Genomic DNA, 16,149 nt, shown 5'->3' with positions numbered 1-16,149 from the left:
CTGTGGCAGGGAGGGGGACAGGACAGAGGCTGAGGGCCGCCTTCTCAGACATCCCCCTGCCACAGCCTGCAGTCAGGCGTTCTCACTCTTGGACGCTCACCTAATCGCCCGCAGGCCTTTCACAGAAATTCCGGCGCTGGGGTCCCGCCCCAGACAAACGAATGCGAATCTCCCTGGGTAGGGCCTGGACATCAATGTAAAAAGAAATGCCCTGGGGGGTGGGGGGGGCGCCTGGGTGGCTCAGTCGGTTAAGCGGCTGCCTTCGGCTCAGGTCATGATCCCAGGGTCCTGGGATCGAGCCCCACGTCCGGCTCCCTGCTTGGCGGGGAGCCTGCCTCTCCCTCTGCCTCTGCTCCCCCTGCTTATGCTCTCTCTGTCAAATGAATAAATAAAATCTTAAAAAGAAAAAAGAAATGCCCCAGGTGATTCTAATAAACAGCCTGCGATGAGAATCCCTGATCAGCGCATGAGAAGAAAAGCAAGGGGAAATTTGCTTCTCTTTAAAAATCATCCTGGCCGGAATGTCTGGGGGCTGCAGGCCGACTGCCGGCTGCACTTCTTATCAGTGCTGTCAATCAGTGCATAGGGGGTGTCAGATCCACGCATCTGCCTGTCAGAACACCGCAATGACCTTATGTCACTTCCTCCTCTCCACGACAAACCCGTGGGTAGCCTGGGATTGTCACCGTGCTGAATAAACCCCATGAGGCTTGGAGAGCTGGCCTGACCAAGGAGTAAGCCTGGGGCTCTCTGCCTCCAAAACACCATACGCTATCTGTTAGAGCAGTTCCTCTAGAACTTCAGCGTCCGTAGGCGTCACCTGGGCACCTTGCTAAATGCAGGGGCTGAGTCAGCAGGTCTGGGGTGGAGCTGCAGATTCTGCATCTCTAACCAGCTCCCAGGTGCGGCCGACACCGTGGATCCTCAGACCGTGCTCTGGGGCTAGAAAGACGTTACAACGTGGTACTTTTCACCACTTGCCCTGCTGGTAACGCTGGTAACGTACAGCCCTTTCCTCACATGATGTTGTTATTTATTTGGAATTCTTGAATACCTCAGGTTTAGCATGGGGTCACCTTGAAAACTACCCACCCTGCCAATTTCCTTTATTCTATGTGCTTCATTCTTTCATTCAGCTGATTTTTCTTGCATCCCTTCTTCCCCGCCCGCCTTCAGAAGGAGGGGTTCTTTTGTACACAGGTAAAACACAGCTCTGGGCTTATAAAAGAAAGTGTAGAAATTCCATCCAGGACATCTTTGAAAGCTCCTTTTGATGAGTTGTAAATAAAAACCAGCCTTACATTTCTCTTGCTCTGCTATTTCATCCTCCATATAATTTCATGTGTCACGTTATGCAAGCTCTTGTGTTGGATGTATGTGCGACAACACAGACTCTAGGTAGATGAGTCCACTACAGAATCATAGAATGGAAAGAGTAGAACACAGCCTAGGTCATCATTTTTCCAACTGGCTCATTTAGGGAGGTACTATCTCCTCCGCCTTAAAGTTCTTTAGGATTTGGCTTCTACCTAAGTCCCTAGCACTTTCTCTGTTGTGCTGCATCATGCAGATGTATGATAGAGTATGGACCACTGTCATAGGTTGATGGCACTGGTGGCCCACACGGGACACACCATGCTCTCTCTCTGCAATAGGACTTGGCAGCTTTTCTCATCAAGCAGTAGGATATATTCCCCTAGCTGAATCAAGGCTGTTCTTGTGACCTTTTTTGGCCAATAAAATGCAGTGGCTGATGTACCAGTTCTCAAGGGGACATGCTAGTTTCAATTCTCTATCTTGGACCCCTCTCTCTGCCATGAGAATGAAACCAGGCTAGCCAGCTGGAGGATGAGAGCTCGTGTGAAATAGAACTGGGTGACCCAGCTGAGGCCACCTGAGACCAGCCAGTCTGCAGCCGACCCTCTAACGGATGCATGGCAACTGAAGCTGAGATCTGCTGAGCTCAGCCCCGCTCAGCAGAACCTCCCAGATGATCCATAGACTCATGAACAAAACTCTGAGGTTTTGTGGTGGTTTGTCATCTAGCATTATTGTAGCAATAGGCAACAGATACAACCACATAACAGGTACCTTTCCTACATTTTCTCTAGCCTTCTGAGACTCGGGGTACAATTAAAATTCTGCAGTTAGCTAATGGTGTGATCTTTTGCAGTTTCCTAACTCCCTAGCCTATAAAACTGGTGGTAACATTAGGACCACAGAGATTCATGCACATGGTCAGGACTCTACAAATGTTACCTATTAAACACAACACAGCTGCGAGGTCAGCATTGTGAGTCCCACTTTCTGGGTATCTGGGGCCCAGAGATAGAAGCCACGTTCAAGGCTACATCATGTCTGTTGTTAATTTTGTATCATGACAGAGAGAAAAATGTATTTGCCCAAACCCAGGAAAGGACCTAGTGAGATGGAATTCCCAGGCTAGCGATAACCTGGTAAATCTCAAGTGGTGTCTAGGACTCTTTGTACCGTATTTGTGGGGCAAATAAATGCATGTTGTCTCTGGGGCTCTGACTTAGTCCTGCCAGATTCAGATCCCGTGAGCAGACATTTAATTCCTTTTGACAGTTTCTACGGAGGCAGCCAACAACAGCGCAAAGGGAAAGCTGACAGAGGGAAAAGCATGGAACACAGTGAAAGTGAGATGGGGTTCCATCAACCGTCACTTGTATTAGTTTCAAACTGGGAGTGAGGGATGAGACAAGAAAGGGGGACCCTGAGGAGGTGGAAGGACTTCACTTTGTCCTGGAAACCTTCATCCTTGTTAGGTTTGCTAGCGGCCCTGTGGCCACCGTTGTACCAGGGTAAGGAGCAGGTTTCGGGATGTTCAGAACCGGAACTAACAAGGAGGGCTGCGTCGGAATCACGTGAGAACTGCCGTGAACGGCTCTGGAAAATCGTTCTGTCACTTCAGTTCACGCAACTGCACAGCTGACGTGTAACGACCGGCCCTGGGGATCTGACTGGATGACGGGGAAATTCAGGGAGACGTGATTTTCTGACCACGTAAGAGCCACACCATGCACGCGGCATAGCACCTAGGTTTTCTGCTTGTAAACAGATACCAGAGCAAAAACACTTACTGGGTGCTTCCTATGTGCCCCATACTCTCCTGAGTACCTTACACATAGTTACTACTTTTACCCCCTACTGATCTTTGAGTCGGGCATTGTCACTGTCCTCCTTACACAGATGAGGAACCTGGGTATGTGAGGACACAGACAGTGAGTGGCTGAGCAGGATTCCGGCCCAGAAAGTCTGGTTTCAAGCTTTATGTCTTTTTATAGTGTTAACTTGGTCTTTATATCCATTCTTTAATTTTTGAAGTCACAGTCTGAGGAATGTGTTGTGTACAACAGGGAGCCTGAACAGCCCTTCCACACAGGACAGAAAGTGGGAGGACACAGTTCAGAGCGATTTTGGGTCAAATGATAAGGCGCTTTAGAAATGACTTCCGATCTTAGAGATCAGGAGAGGCTTTCTGGAGGAAGCAGCTCAAAGTTTGGTCCTGAAGAACAGGGCAGGATTCACAAGGGCAGAGGAGGAGGGGAAGGCACTTCAAGGCAGAGGGAACAACGTAAACAGACTGAGCAGGGCAAGAGGCTTAGGGGAAACTGAGCAGTTTCGATCTGCTGAAGCTAAAGATGGTGAGGCAGAGGGGAGGCAAGTAAGGCTGTTGAACTGTCTGAGTCGGTTTATCTGAACAATGAAGAGACAGGAAAGATTTGTGAGCAGGAGTTTGGAATGATTAGCATATTCCTTCCAAAGACTAACTTGGCAATTTTACGTCTCTTGTGATGATGTGTGGAAAGTGCTGCTGAGGGGAGAGGCTGGAGGTGCGCAGACCAGCGAGGGGCCGAGAGCAGTGACTGAGGCTCCTCCTTTCTTGACTATTGGGCCACTACTGGCATTGGACTGGACGATTCTTCCTTCTAAGAGACCTCCCTGAATGTCACGGGGTTTTATCATCTTCGGCTCTCAGATATTCAGTGTGGGTAGTGGCCCCCGCCCCCCATCACTGGAACAAACAAAAACATCCCACTCTTTTCCACGTGCCTCCCGCCATTAGACTGGAAGCCACTGGCCCCAAACGAACAAGAAATAAAGAGGAGATGACAGAGATGATGAGGTGACACCGACTTGAAAAACTGTCCAGGTTTTTATAGGGCGCTTGGGGAAGACTGGTATCAATGGGGTGACTGAGAGGCCATCCTAAAGAAACAGCTTCAGAAATGGACAGAATAAAAAAGTCACAGGACAGTGGGAAAACCAAAGTTTTCATTCTGAGTCCTGATCCTCTCTGACAATTCTGTGTATTAAAGATTTTGTCTCAAAAGATGTATAAAGGGGGCAGGCAACCAAACCCTATCACAAAGGGAGTTTCTGCCAAATGTTGAACTCTCTTCTCATAATATCCTTTGCAGCTCTGAAAAGCTGCAGTGTGGACCAAGTCCCCTTTTCTAGTCAAGCTACCCGGAATTAACAGCTCTCCGTGGCTTCACCCTGGTTGCCAAATTTTTGGTGAGCTATGATGTATTCTGTCGGACAGTTTATTTCTGTCAAAGACAAATGACGACATTTGCCGTAAGTCAAGGGTAGCTTGATTTACTACGATCAAAATGTATCAATTGACCTCTGGCCTCTTATGATCATCTGAGCAAATATATACTTTTATTTTGACTTAACTTACAGGTACACCTCACTTTACTCAGAGATAATGTGTTTTTTACAAATGGAATAGAGTGGAGTTAGAAAGTTCATCATCCAACTGACAATTGTGTCTTTAGACAAGTCACTTGACTGCCACAAATTTTATTTTCTCTATTTGCCAATTGGCATAAATGAGACCTTACCTGCTCCTCGGGACTGTCAAAAGGAGAAAACAAGAGCTAGATGTGAAAGTGGTTTGGAAATTAACATGCTTTATAAATTAAATGTACTGTAGTTATATTAGCTGCAAATACTTCATTTCTCTTTGGCCAGGGAGAGAAGTCATGAATCGTCACAAAAATGCTGACTAATTTGAACATGTGATTATTTTGCCACAAAGTCCTCCTTTGAGTTGTCAAATTATTTTAACAAGTTCATAGATCGTGCATTCAAAATTCAAACGGGTGAAAATGATTTTGATGCTTCAAAGGACATTAATTAGTTCTAGAAATGGAAAAACAAGTATTTAGCCAAATTTCTGAAGCTTGAAAACAGGGGCCAACATTCTGTCGTCATATTTATTCTCTTCTTCTTCCATATTCTAATTCTTTTAATGAGCCAAAATGATTTTTTTCATGCAAGTACTCAAACAGACCAACAAGAAAAGAAAACCATTGCTAACCCTGAGTTAGAGAAGGCATTTCAGGAACTTTATCTTCAATTCCCACTCCAATTAGGATTACCTGACAGATCTAGGGTCCCAACATCAGCTTTGCGAGTGAAATGCCACCTCAGGCCCTTTCAGCCGCTCCTCAGCGGTTCGAAGCTGGGGGTGTGTTGTGGGTGGTCTACACCAGTGCCACCACTCCGTAGGTAAGAAGCGGCTTCCGAAACACGGACTGAGCTCTCCGCCCTCTCACAGCTGGCTCGCCCAGCCCTCCTTAGTTCAGAGTTCTTTTCACTTTATCGCACCGTATTTGTCCTCCCTCCCCAGAGATTTTTAATTTTCCCTCTCTCCTTGTTGGAGTTAGGGAGGCGAGGAGGGAGGTGAGGGCATGGGCCTGACTGCTTCATGTTTCTTCTACATTGGGCTAGATCTTATACAAGCCCATTTTGAAATCTGTGCAAGAATGCAAGAGCCCTAGCTATTTTCCTACAGAGTCGGGCATGGGGTGAGAAATGGAGCTCCTACCTCACTCCAGTTTCCAGCAATCCAGTATGCGGAGCCGCCGCCGCCTGTTGAGAGCGTCTTGTAATCCGAAGCATTGAGCAAAAACCCCTCAGCGATCAGACTTGTAGCATCTTCCTCGGTCAGGACTGGTCCGGAACCCTGCGTTAGATTGGCGTCGTTTGGAAGTTCTGGAGGGCTATGGCGGACGGTGTGTTCTGTCGGTGCTGGCCGGCGGTCTCCTCCCAGAGGGAATGGAGTGTTCGCTGGCTTTTCAGTGACCATCCCCTCAGCGCCAGGCACACCATTTTTGAGAGTAGCAGGCCTTTGGCTGGGCAGCAGACCTTCCATGGCTGTGCTGAAGGGCGCCCAGAGATAAGGTGTTGGTGGAGGCCCAAAGGGCATTTCCGTACTTCTCACCACGGAAGCATCATTTCCAGCTACTCTGATTTTGGTCCATGTTACGGAGTTGTTTTCATTTTTGTTCTCAGACTGTTCACCGTCTTCCCCTGAGCCACTATGAATCTCTATCCCTGGCACTTTGGTCAAGGTATCGTAAAATGGAGTCACCTGCCATGTCACAGGCTTGCTGGAAGAGGGCAAATCAGCACCAGTCACTGTCATGGTGAAAAGGTCTCCCTGTGAGGTAGGAGCAGTGTCTGAATTGGGAACATTCTCTTCATTTGGCTGGATACTCAAAGCCCAGGAAGTGAGGATGGGCTGGGAAGTACTTCCGGTGGAAAGGACATAATTGGAGCGCGGTTCAGTTTGGTGTGAACTATTCTGCCACCGTTTGGCACCCAGGTCTCCTCGTCCGGGGGCTGTGGTAGGACCGGGGCTGCTGACGGCCCGAGTGCTTGTGCTCACAGGCCTGGGCACCGTGGGCGTGCTCAGTGTTCTGGGACTGGGTGGAGTTGGAGGGATGGGTTTTAGGAGGTCCGGCTCAGATGTTGGGAGCTTTTTCCCACTGGGAATCGTGCCTTTGTGGGGTTTCAGAACTCTTCGGCCAGAAGGGCATTGCTGGAGGCCACAAAGAGCTCGGCTGTTGGGTTTCCTTGTCACATCGCAAGGTTCGTCATGGTTCTTGGCACACGTAACACTGCGGATCCGCACTCCACCGCCGCAGGAAACAGAACACTGGAAAAGAGAGACAGCTGTTAGAGTCATGGGAAAGGTGCACTGGTTCTCATGCTCAGGTTTACAACAGGTGAGAACAGGCCCGATGGAAATGGAGCTGGGCAGCCGAACTTGTTTTCTTCCATCTTTGTATCTGGTTTCTGAGCAACTTTAGTTCTCCAAGGAAATATGTATCTCCTGGAGACCAGATGGGGCTCAGGACCAACTGTTTAGTCTTCGCAAACTGAATATACAAACCACGACATAGTAAAACTGAAGTCTCCCTGGGCTCTGAACACAGGACAGAAAATTCACAGGAAGTGCAATGATGTATACGAGTTCCATACTCTTTTTAAGAGATGGTAAAATTATCTTTCCTAGGGTTGTGATGCTGTTAAATTAACACAAACTGCTTACACATTTTCTGGAGTCTATTAAGTTGGTTATAACAAACCTTCCCTTTATATTTAAAAAACACCCAGTGTAACTGACAGAGTCTCACCCAGGCACACTGGCTCCATGTCCACTTGCCTATGTCAGGTGGAATCAAATTAAAAGCTAGACAACCATCATACTCACACCTGTATACAGATCCAGGACCTATTCTGAAATTTAAAGGTGGGGAATTAATCGAAGTAGAGAGATACCCTTTCCAAAGAGTGAGTCCCACAGCATGGTGCCAGTATGAGGGGCCATGGCTGGTACCACCCCCCACCATGTTCCCTCCACATTCTGTAGGGCATGCCAAGCACAGGTAGCTAGAGCACTTTTGGAGGAATCCTAACAGGATGGTCTTTCCTCAGGATTCATGGTAAAGAATCATTATTTCCTCAGTCTCAGCAGCTGCAAACTACATGTACTCACTACATCACACTAAATTTCTAGATGTTTTGAAAAAATCTGTACTTTTACCAGACAGCTCTATGTGCCTTTTCTTTCCAATTTTAAGTCAGCCACCAAATGTATTGCACTTGAATATGAACCTCCAGTGGTCTTCACAGGCTGTTTCACATTTGTCTGGCTTATATTCCTGACCTCAAAGCGGGTTTTTTGAGGACGGGGATTGCATAATGCTTGGCAGATTTCCAAGGGCTCATAGCCACAGTTCTGTGTGATACTGACGATGGCCTTGTGAGATTTACAAGGCAGGAATTAGGATTCTGCCTTCCACAGGAGAGGGAGCTGAGGCTCAGGGACTTGCTTGAAAGGCTACAAGTCGGTGGAGGAGTAAAATCAGATTTCACAGCCTCCATGAAATCTAGTGCAACACACTGACAGGTAGCCATCCACTGATTTCCGCTCTTGACCACGAACTCTCAATTTCCAAAAAGCTACCCAAAGGCAGGAACTAGTTCTTACTCATAACTGAATTCTAGGATAGTTTTTGGGACACAGCGATCACCTGATACACATTTATTAAGTGACTATTTCACCTGGAAAAAAAAATCGGGAATGGGAAAATTCTGTGAGCTTATGCATTTTTTGGCTTAAGTTTCTTGCCTTCTTGAGTCCTATTTTTAATTTCCTCTGTGTAGGAAAATAATGTGGATGTGTAAAACTCCCCCTTTATTTTGTTCCAGTCAAGTATCATTTCTCCCTGATGTCTGCTAGCTCTGGGAAAGCAGATGCTTTGAAAAGCAGGAGAAGCTTGTCAGCACAGGAGACCGTGCAGCTGAGAGCGCACTCAGCTGCGGATCTGGGGTCACCTCAGTTTGAAACCTGGCAAGGGCAGCCCAGAGCCTTTTACTTTCCTGGTTTGCTACAGTATTTCTGCCTTCTTCTGTGCAAAGGTGCCTTAAAGTGCTGTCCGCTTCGTCCTCCTCACTGGCTCTCCACCTGTTACATTCTAATCCCAACCCCTTGAGTTTTCAAATCTCCACTTTGGAAAAATGATCCATTCAATCAAATACCCTTCATGTAGGTCCAAACACATTTCTGCACTGCTTGCCTCAGACAGGCTGGGTTTCGAGAGCTGATCCTTGAAAGAGGCCCCGGCTGACGCCAATGGTCCTCAAGCAGCAGGTGCACCTCCCTTTGGGTTTTTTTCTTTCCAAGAAATGTCAGAGTAGACAGCGACATGGCAGGAAGCTCTCTGATTTTTCTTTTCTTTCTCTTCATTCCTTTGTTTGTTTGTTTGTTTCGACTTGAAATGCTTATCATGTCCACAGGGAAGCCCAGAGACACACACCTGTCTGTGGGAAGCTACAAGGTGAGCAGCTGCCTGGGTGAAGTACTTGTAGGCACATATCTAGAGGATACTGTGGATATCCCCCCTCCCACTGGTTTGCTGCTAGATTTTTTAAGATTTAGATTTCCTAAGGTTAACAGATGGATACATATATATTTTTTAGAATTTATAAATTACACGTATTAAATAACCTTATTTACCACTGTGTGAATTTGCTCAACCTAAAAGAATAAAACAGGAGTAAATAAAAGCTATCTAACAGGTGAAAATACATTAGATTTTGAGCTTTTAAAACTGAAGATTATTCTAGAATAGAGATTCCAAAGTGGCAGCCTTAGGACTACATTTGACCCACAAACATTAATTCTTTGGCCTGTCCAATCTTTTTTGTCTCTTTCTTTTTTTAAAAAATGGTGGCAAGGAGAGGTGGAGGGGGAAGGGGAGAGAGAATCTCAAGCAGGCTCCACGCCCAGCACAGAGCCGAACGCGGGCCTCGACTTCACGACCCTGAGATCATGACCTGAGCCCAAATCAGGAGCTGGATGCGTAACTGACTGAGCCACCCAGGCGCCCCTGGCTTGCTCAGTCTTAAACAAGCAAACAGACGAAATACAAACACTGAATTAGTAGCCAACACTTAAAGTAGATTTCATATTAAAATTCCTGATTTTTAGCTTCTCTCAAAAAAGCAGAGGATCTGCAATTACTGGCGCCATTCTCAAATGGCACGTCACAACTTCCTTCACGGAGCCCGGGGTCTGGGAGCAGTTCTTATGTTCTCCAGCACGCCTACCTTTCATCCCCACCTGCTTCCCTCACCCACAGACCTGGAGGCTTCCAAGTAGCCCAAGGATGCCGTTCTTTAGCCCCAGGGTGTATCGTGCCCAGCGGGACAGTGTTAACGATCTACCAAGTCTGTACGCGGCCTACAAACGAAGTTGCCTTTTCTCGTAGCCGTGCCGGAACAGGCAGCACTGGTTTGTCCTCAGCCCCATGCTCCTTCCGATACATCTTCCACCTGTGATTATCTCCTTAGGAGCTGTCAAGCCCTTCAGATGAGATAAACGCAGGGCACAATGCTGCACTCAGAGCTCATCTTGATGGGTAGTTTCGGAACTCTCAAAGCCAGTATCTGCCAGGTTGACCTTGTGCCCTGACCGTATAGTTTTGAACTCTGTAGCAGGCCAGCAGCTCGTCAGTCTGTTCCTGTCCCCCTGGGGAGTCATCTTGCTCTCACTTGTCATTCCTCCAAGACGAAGGCCTGTGGGGAGCCCGCTGAGAAAGAGGGTTGCTGCTAAATGAGTCAAGCCGCCCACCTCAGGTGCACTGTGGGAGAGGGGAGCTCACAAAGGGCTCGGAGCTGCAGTGCTGAGAGTTTATTCAAAAACACAGTCGGGGCTCATCACAGAGTTAAAGCTAAAGGGCTGAAGAGAGAAATAGCTAGTGCTTTGCCATAAAAACGTTTATTGTGTAGTCTCGGGAATTTATAAATGAATGATTGGATCTCATGCTAAAACCAGCTTTGAAAGCAAGTTGAAAAACTTAGGTAGCTCTTATGGGTTGAACTGTGTCCCCCCAAAAAAGATTTACTGGAGTCCTAACCCTTGCCCACCCCCTCCCCCTATACCTCAGAATGGAGACTTATTTGGACATGGCGCCTTTACAGAGGTAATCAAGTTAAAATGAGGTCCCCAGGTGGGTCCTAATCCAATATGACCACTGTCCTTATAAAAAGGGAAATTCAGATACAGAGACACACACATAAGGACAATGCCACTGAAGATGAAAGCAAAGATCAGGGTGTTGACATCTACAAGCCAAGGAAGTCAAAGGCCGCCAGAAGCCAGAAGGCATGGAACAGACTGTCCCTCGCAGCCTTGAGAAGGAACCAACTCTGCCAACACCTTGATTTTGGACTTCTGGCCTCCAGAGCTGTGAGACGATACACTTCTGTTGTTTAAATCACCCCGTTTGTGGTTCTTTGTCATGGCAGCCCTAGCAAACTAATACAGTACCTAGATAATTTAAAAAGTATTATCAGACAGGATGAAGAGAATCAACATGGCCCCCAACTGGTTTTCTGTGAGTACTTGTGTCAAATGAGGATGCCTGTATGTGTTCTCCAGGAAACCGGGCAAAGCACAGGCTGCTGACATCCGAGGGGCACTGACATGCTGGCACGCACAGACATCCCGTGCCACAAGACGAGGTGGTCCAGGCTCACATCTCAGGGGTCCAGCCCCACAGAAGTGCCTTGGACCTTAACTCAAACTGGGGAGTACCACAGGTAATGGGCTGAGAAGTATCTCCTCGCCCTCCTGCTCCGTTCTTCTTGGGTCTGCAGGCATTTCTGTGAGGCTTCACACAAGAGTTCCCTTTGCTTCTTGTTTAGCCACAGACATGCTGCTGGTGTTCGCTGTGGGCGATTCTGCCTGAGGAGGCAGGAGAGATTGTTTGCTAACATCAGCATCTAGTCTCTCCGGTCACTCGGATGTTCCAACACCCATGTGGACCGCTTTGCCCTTGACAGAGTCTCAGTAAGTTGGTTAATTGCTTTGTTCATTTGTCTGTGCGCTTTCATCAGGCACACAAAGGGCTCGGGGGCTGCCCCACGCCCCATCAAGTATATTAAAAAACATCTCTAGTCTCAAGGGAAATATCATTTTTTTTTTTTTTTTGCTCTGAAAACCATCTGAAAGGCTTTTTCTTCTTTTGCTTTAGAAGTATTTGGGGGGGAGCAATTTATTTAAGAGGGCTCTGATTTCTCAGCAATCATTAGGCATAGTCTGGAATTCCAGCAAAGTGACAAAAGCTGATCTCTAAATTGTTTCCAAATGTAATATGATTTTTTTATGAATACTAAGGGCCGTCAGATTGTTGTATTTTGTAGACGTGTGAGATGCATATGGCAGAGTGTTCCCAGTAAAACTCTGCATTCAAATCCTGGCTCCACTGCTTAAAGGACAAGTCTCTAAAGATCTCTATGCCTCAGTTTCTTCACCTGTAAAATGAGGTTAATAAGGCTGTTAGGAGGTATTGTGCTAATACCTATAAAAGTGTTTAATAGTAATACCAGTAAGTATCCAGTAGGTACCTGCCATTAATATGTAATTAAATATTGATTTATGATCTTGCTGTGTCCTTTGTTTTTATGGAAACCATCCATTAGCCTTTTCGTTAGGTCTCAAACATTTTTGTAGACCCTTGACCTCATGCTTATAGTGCTCCATGCAGAAAATGGCCCTGACCTTGGGGCGAGGGTCTAGATGAAAATGCAGAGGGGCACAGATCAATTCTGTCAGGGCATCTGGGTGCCACCAACTGGACAAGGCTTACAAAACCAGGGTAGCATAGAAGATAGACACTTGCCTTCTTGCTTGAGAATGAAGTTACCATTTAGCAAACACTCACTATTTGCGGACACCGTGCAAAGGGCTTCGGTGGATTATCTTCAAGCCTCACATTAACCCTGTCTTTATAAATGAGAAAAGGCTGGGCGGGGGGGCAGTTAACACTAGCTCAAGGCCACACAATTAGGGATTGCCAGGGCTAGAAAACCTAGGAAAATTACTCTCCCACTAAATCTATTAGCGTCTAACTGCCAAGAGTAACAGGGGAATTCATGAACATCACCCTCATGGAGTTACCTTAAATGTTAAATGAAACGAACCCTACAGTGTGAAAAGCACTCAACAAATGACAGACGATGTTGTTGTTCCCATCTACTTACTCTGCTAGGAAATGACTATGTCTATACTTTACTGTGTCCCAGGCACTGTTCTAGTAAGAAGTTGATGAAAGTACTGTCTAAGTACTGATGAAAGTTGAGTCTAAGTACTGCTGTTATTCCTGCTTCATGGATGGAGGAAACAAGCCACAGAAAACTAAAAGGAATCACAAAGAGATTAAAGTCACACATCTAATAAATGGCAGAGCCAGGATTTGAACCCAGGGACCCATACCCCTGAGACCGTGCATGTCCTTCACCACTAGACAAGGCATGTCACTGAAGCAGTATACCTAATAAAAATGGGGGGCACAGAAACTCTGATACTGTGTTTACAACAAATCCAGTCCCCCTTCTTTATCCTTCATGCCCAGAAAGTAGATTGGGTGAAAACAGAGCAAGATTCTTGGTGAAATCTGAGATTGCGGGTAGGAGTCAGTGTTCAGGGCATGAGCTTAGAGAAGGAGGGGCTGGTCAGACGGGCAGAAAGGGTCCCCCAGCTCTTGCTAGGTCGTCCTTCAGACCCCTGCTGGGTCAGGGATGAGGGTGCCAGCCTGGCACAACTGAGCCCACCCTTCTCTCGTTGCTTGGGTTGGCAGAGGTGTCTTGGCAGGGAAGGGAAGTCAGCCCAGAGAGGATGACTCAGCAGGAGCCTCCTAGTTCTTGGATATTCTGGCCCAGTTACCTCCCAGCTTCTGACATCTAGGGTGACCCAGACAGCTCAGTACAGACCAAATCATGAGGTATATCTGGAGTGCTATATCCTGCATCAATTAATGCCAATCTCAAGGCAAGATCCATACCATAAATACTATGATAGCAAAAATACAGCACTGCATCATCTCTCTTAAAAATGTATCTGGGCCTAGATAGAATATCAGAGACATTTCCTCATATTCCAGAAAAGCTCATTAGAGGGCTCACAGGTACAGACATTAGCAAAACAGCAGAAGGAAGAAAGGGAGACCCACTGGGTGAATATTTCCATGCTGATTTAACTAAAAGCACCTCTCATGACAGCATCCCAGGGCTCAGCCTTTCTGCTCAACTCCATCCAGTGGAAGCCAGAAACTGAATCCCATGTCTGCTCACAATACACTATGCAATGGCCTGTATTTGGGACCACAGACACGAGTACTTGTCATACTGTGCCAACTTTTGTCCTTTGTTCTCCAGTTAAGGCATATCATTTTGTTCCCCATAAACATGAGCACAGTAAGAAGAACTTCTCATACAAATATGTAATTGTAGTCCTTTAAAAAAGCACAAAGAATCTGGCAATTGGTAAATTCTACTCGACAAGAATTATGGACTGCTTTGGATGCAGCCCAAACATTCCTAGTAAACAGATGTAATGGACCAGTCACGGTACCTCATCCAGCCTTATTTTGACAACACTGTTATTTACAGCAATCCAGGCTGGTGGTGGCCTGACAGGCCAGGCCGGCCACAGGCTCTCATTGCCCTCTCCCAGGATCAGCCCTGTTGCTGATATCTGCACAGATTCATAGTACACTATTGGTTTGCAGATATGTTTTCTTTGCTTATATTTTTCTTTTTCTTTCTTTCTTTCCTTCCTTCCTTCCTTCCTTCCTTCCTTCCTTTCTTTCTTTCTTTTTCTTTCTTTTTCTCTGTCTCTCTCTCTCTCCTCCTTCCTTCCTTCGTTTCGGTTTTTGGTCCCATCTCTCCCATTTGATAGGAAGTTCCTACAACACAGGAAACATACTTGCCATTTTCTTTCTATTTTCACCTTGATGCCAAGAAAGCATTCTGCAACAGATTTAGAAGTTAAATAAACCTAAACTGTGACTGTGAGCTAATGAAATAAAGTTCTGGAAATAAGGTTATCACAGTGCTGTATTCAAATGAGTGTTTTCTACTTTCAAAGAGCTTCAGAGATGGCACCTTTGTTGATACAAATTTTCAAATTCTTTTTTACATAATACTTTGGAGTACCTTTATTAGTACAGATGGTACTTACTGCATTCTCCTGAATCAAGTATTTTCCATTTGTTTGAAGGTGAGTCCTAAGAGGAGTTCCTATGACATTCTGGTCAGTGGTCGCATTATTAACGAAAAGGACAGGGCTTTCCAAGGAAGCTCAGAAGAAGTCAGCATCCACCCATAAAGTCGGGACTGTTAGTTTAAAAAATCATGTAATTTGTAGTCATTCCTGAGGTCACTGAACTGCAATGTGCACAGGGAAGTAGAACAAGGCCCCTGGAGACTCCAGGACATTTGGAAAAAAAAAGGCTCCACACAGCGGACTCTGGCAGCACCAGGTGTGATAGGACCAGGTTCCATGGTGACCTAAAGAAAAATGAAGCCTGGGAACTTTTGTGACCTCCTAGCCCACTGATTTCTAAGTATACTTAGAGGATCTGATCAGATTAATTTTGGAAAAATGCAACAACACTTATTTGAATTTGTGTGGCTAATAATAGTACATGTTCTAAACCTCGGTCAGGTCTGTCCTTGACCCACGCCGAACAGACAGACAATTCGAGGGGCTTCTTCAAGTATCAAGTACACTGCCTATCATTCTACTATTACAGCAACACTCGTCCGGTTTTAACTCTCACGGTTTCAGGGAAACAGAAATATCAGTGTTTAATGACCTAGTTCTTGATTTGCTGCCGATGGTTTAACAACGGGACGGCAAAAAATCCTGACAATGTACCAATTAGCTGTTGAGAGCCTGGGCAAATGGGGTCCAGCTTATCCCTGGCAGGTGACTGACTCTGGACAAGTGAGAAGCAAATCCTGTAAGAACAGAAAAGAAGCAAGATGGGATACAAGGCAGGTGGAAATGCAGGAAACAGGCCAGAGGTGATACACACCAGCCATCGTGCAATTTTCTCTCAAGCCGCTTTGGGTTGGTTACTGAAGAGGCAGGGGTGGGGAAGTGATGACGCTCACCTCACTCCAGTTGCCTACTGTCCAGTCTGATGGACACAAGATGTCTCTGTTGCAGGAAATGAGGGTCTTGGGCCTCAGCAGGTGCCGGCAGTCTTTAGCCGGGAGAGCCTGCTCATCAGAGCCCATGGTCTGGATGCACAGCACCGTCCGCCTCTTCTCTCCGTGGGGCCCACACGTTGCTGAGCATGCTTCCCACTCCCCGGCCCACCACCTGCAGGCGCACATGGACACCAAAAGTATATGGACACATTCAGTTCAGCCACCGGAAAGAGGAACCGGGAGCAGAAGTGCAGGTCACAGAGCTGGGTGGCCCTTGGAGATACTCCAGCCCACTAGAGGAAGATAGGGCCACAGCTGGTT

The 16,149-nt window shown here is 46.6% G+C and overlaps 1 protein-coding gene across 4 annotated transcripts in view; it reads right to left on the bottom strand.

Annotated features, from left to right (window-relative positions):
- Nucleotides 1–16,149, bottom strand: part of ADAMTS12 (ADAM metallopeptidase with thrombospondin type 1 motif 12) — a 297,469-nt gene that overhangs the window by 25,239 nt on the left and 256,081 nt on the right. For all 4 annotated transcript variants that reach the window (XM_073891049.1, XM_073891050.1, XM_025867427.2 and 1 more), the window contains 2 exons: nucleotides 15,790–16,000; nucleotides 5,864–6,976 (listed from right to left, as the gene is read on the bottom strand). In XM_073891049.1, coding sequence (XP_073747150.1) covers nucleotides 5,864–6,976; nucleotides 15,790–16,000 — 1,324 coding nt within the window. The remainder of the gene's footprint in view (nucleotides 1–5,863; nucleotides 6,977–15,789; nucleotides 16,001–16,149) is intronic.

This window comes from Callorhinus ursinus, unplaced genomic scaffold, assembly GCF_003265705.2.
Source record: "Callorhinus ursinus isolate GAN/ISIS: 27379988/994484 unplaced genomic scaffold, GSC_fseal_2.0 scaffold3, whole genome shotgun sequence".
Classification (NCBI taxonomy): domain Eukaryota; kingdom Metazoa; phylum Chordata; class Mammalia; order Carnivora; family Otariidae; genus Callorhinus; species Callorhinus ursinus.
Note: the sequence above shows the minus strand (reverse complement) of the source record. Positions and strands in the feature narration are given on the sequence as shown.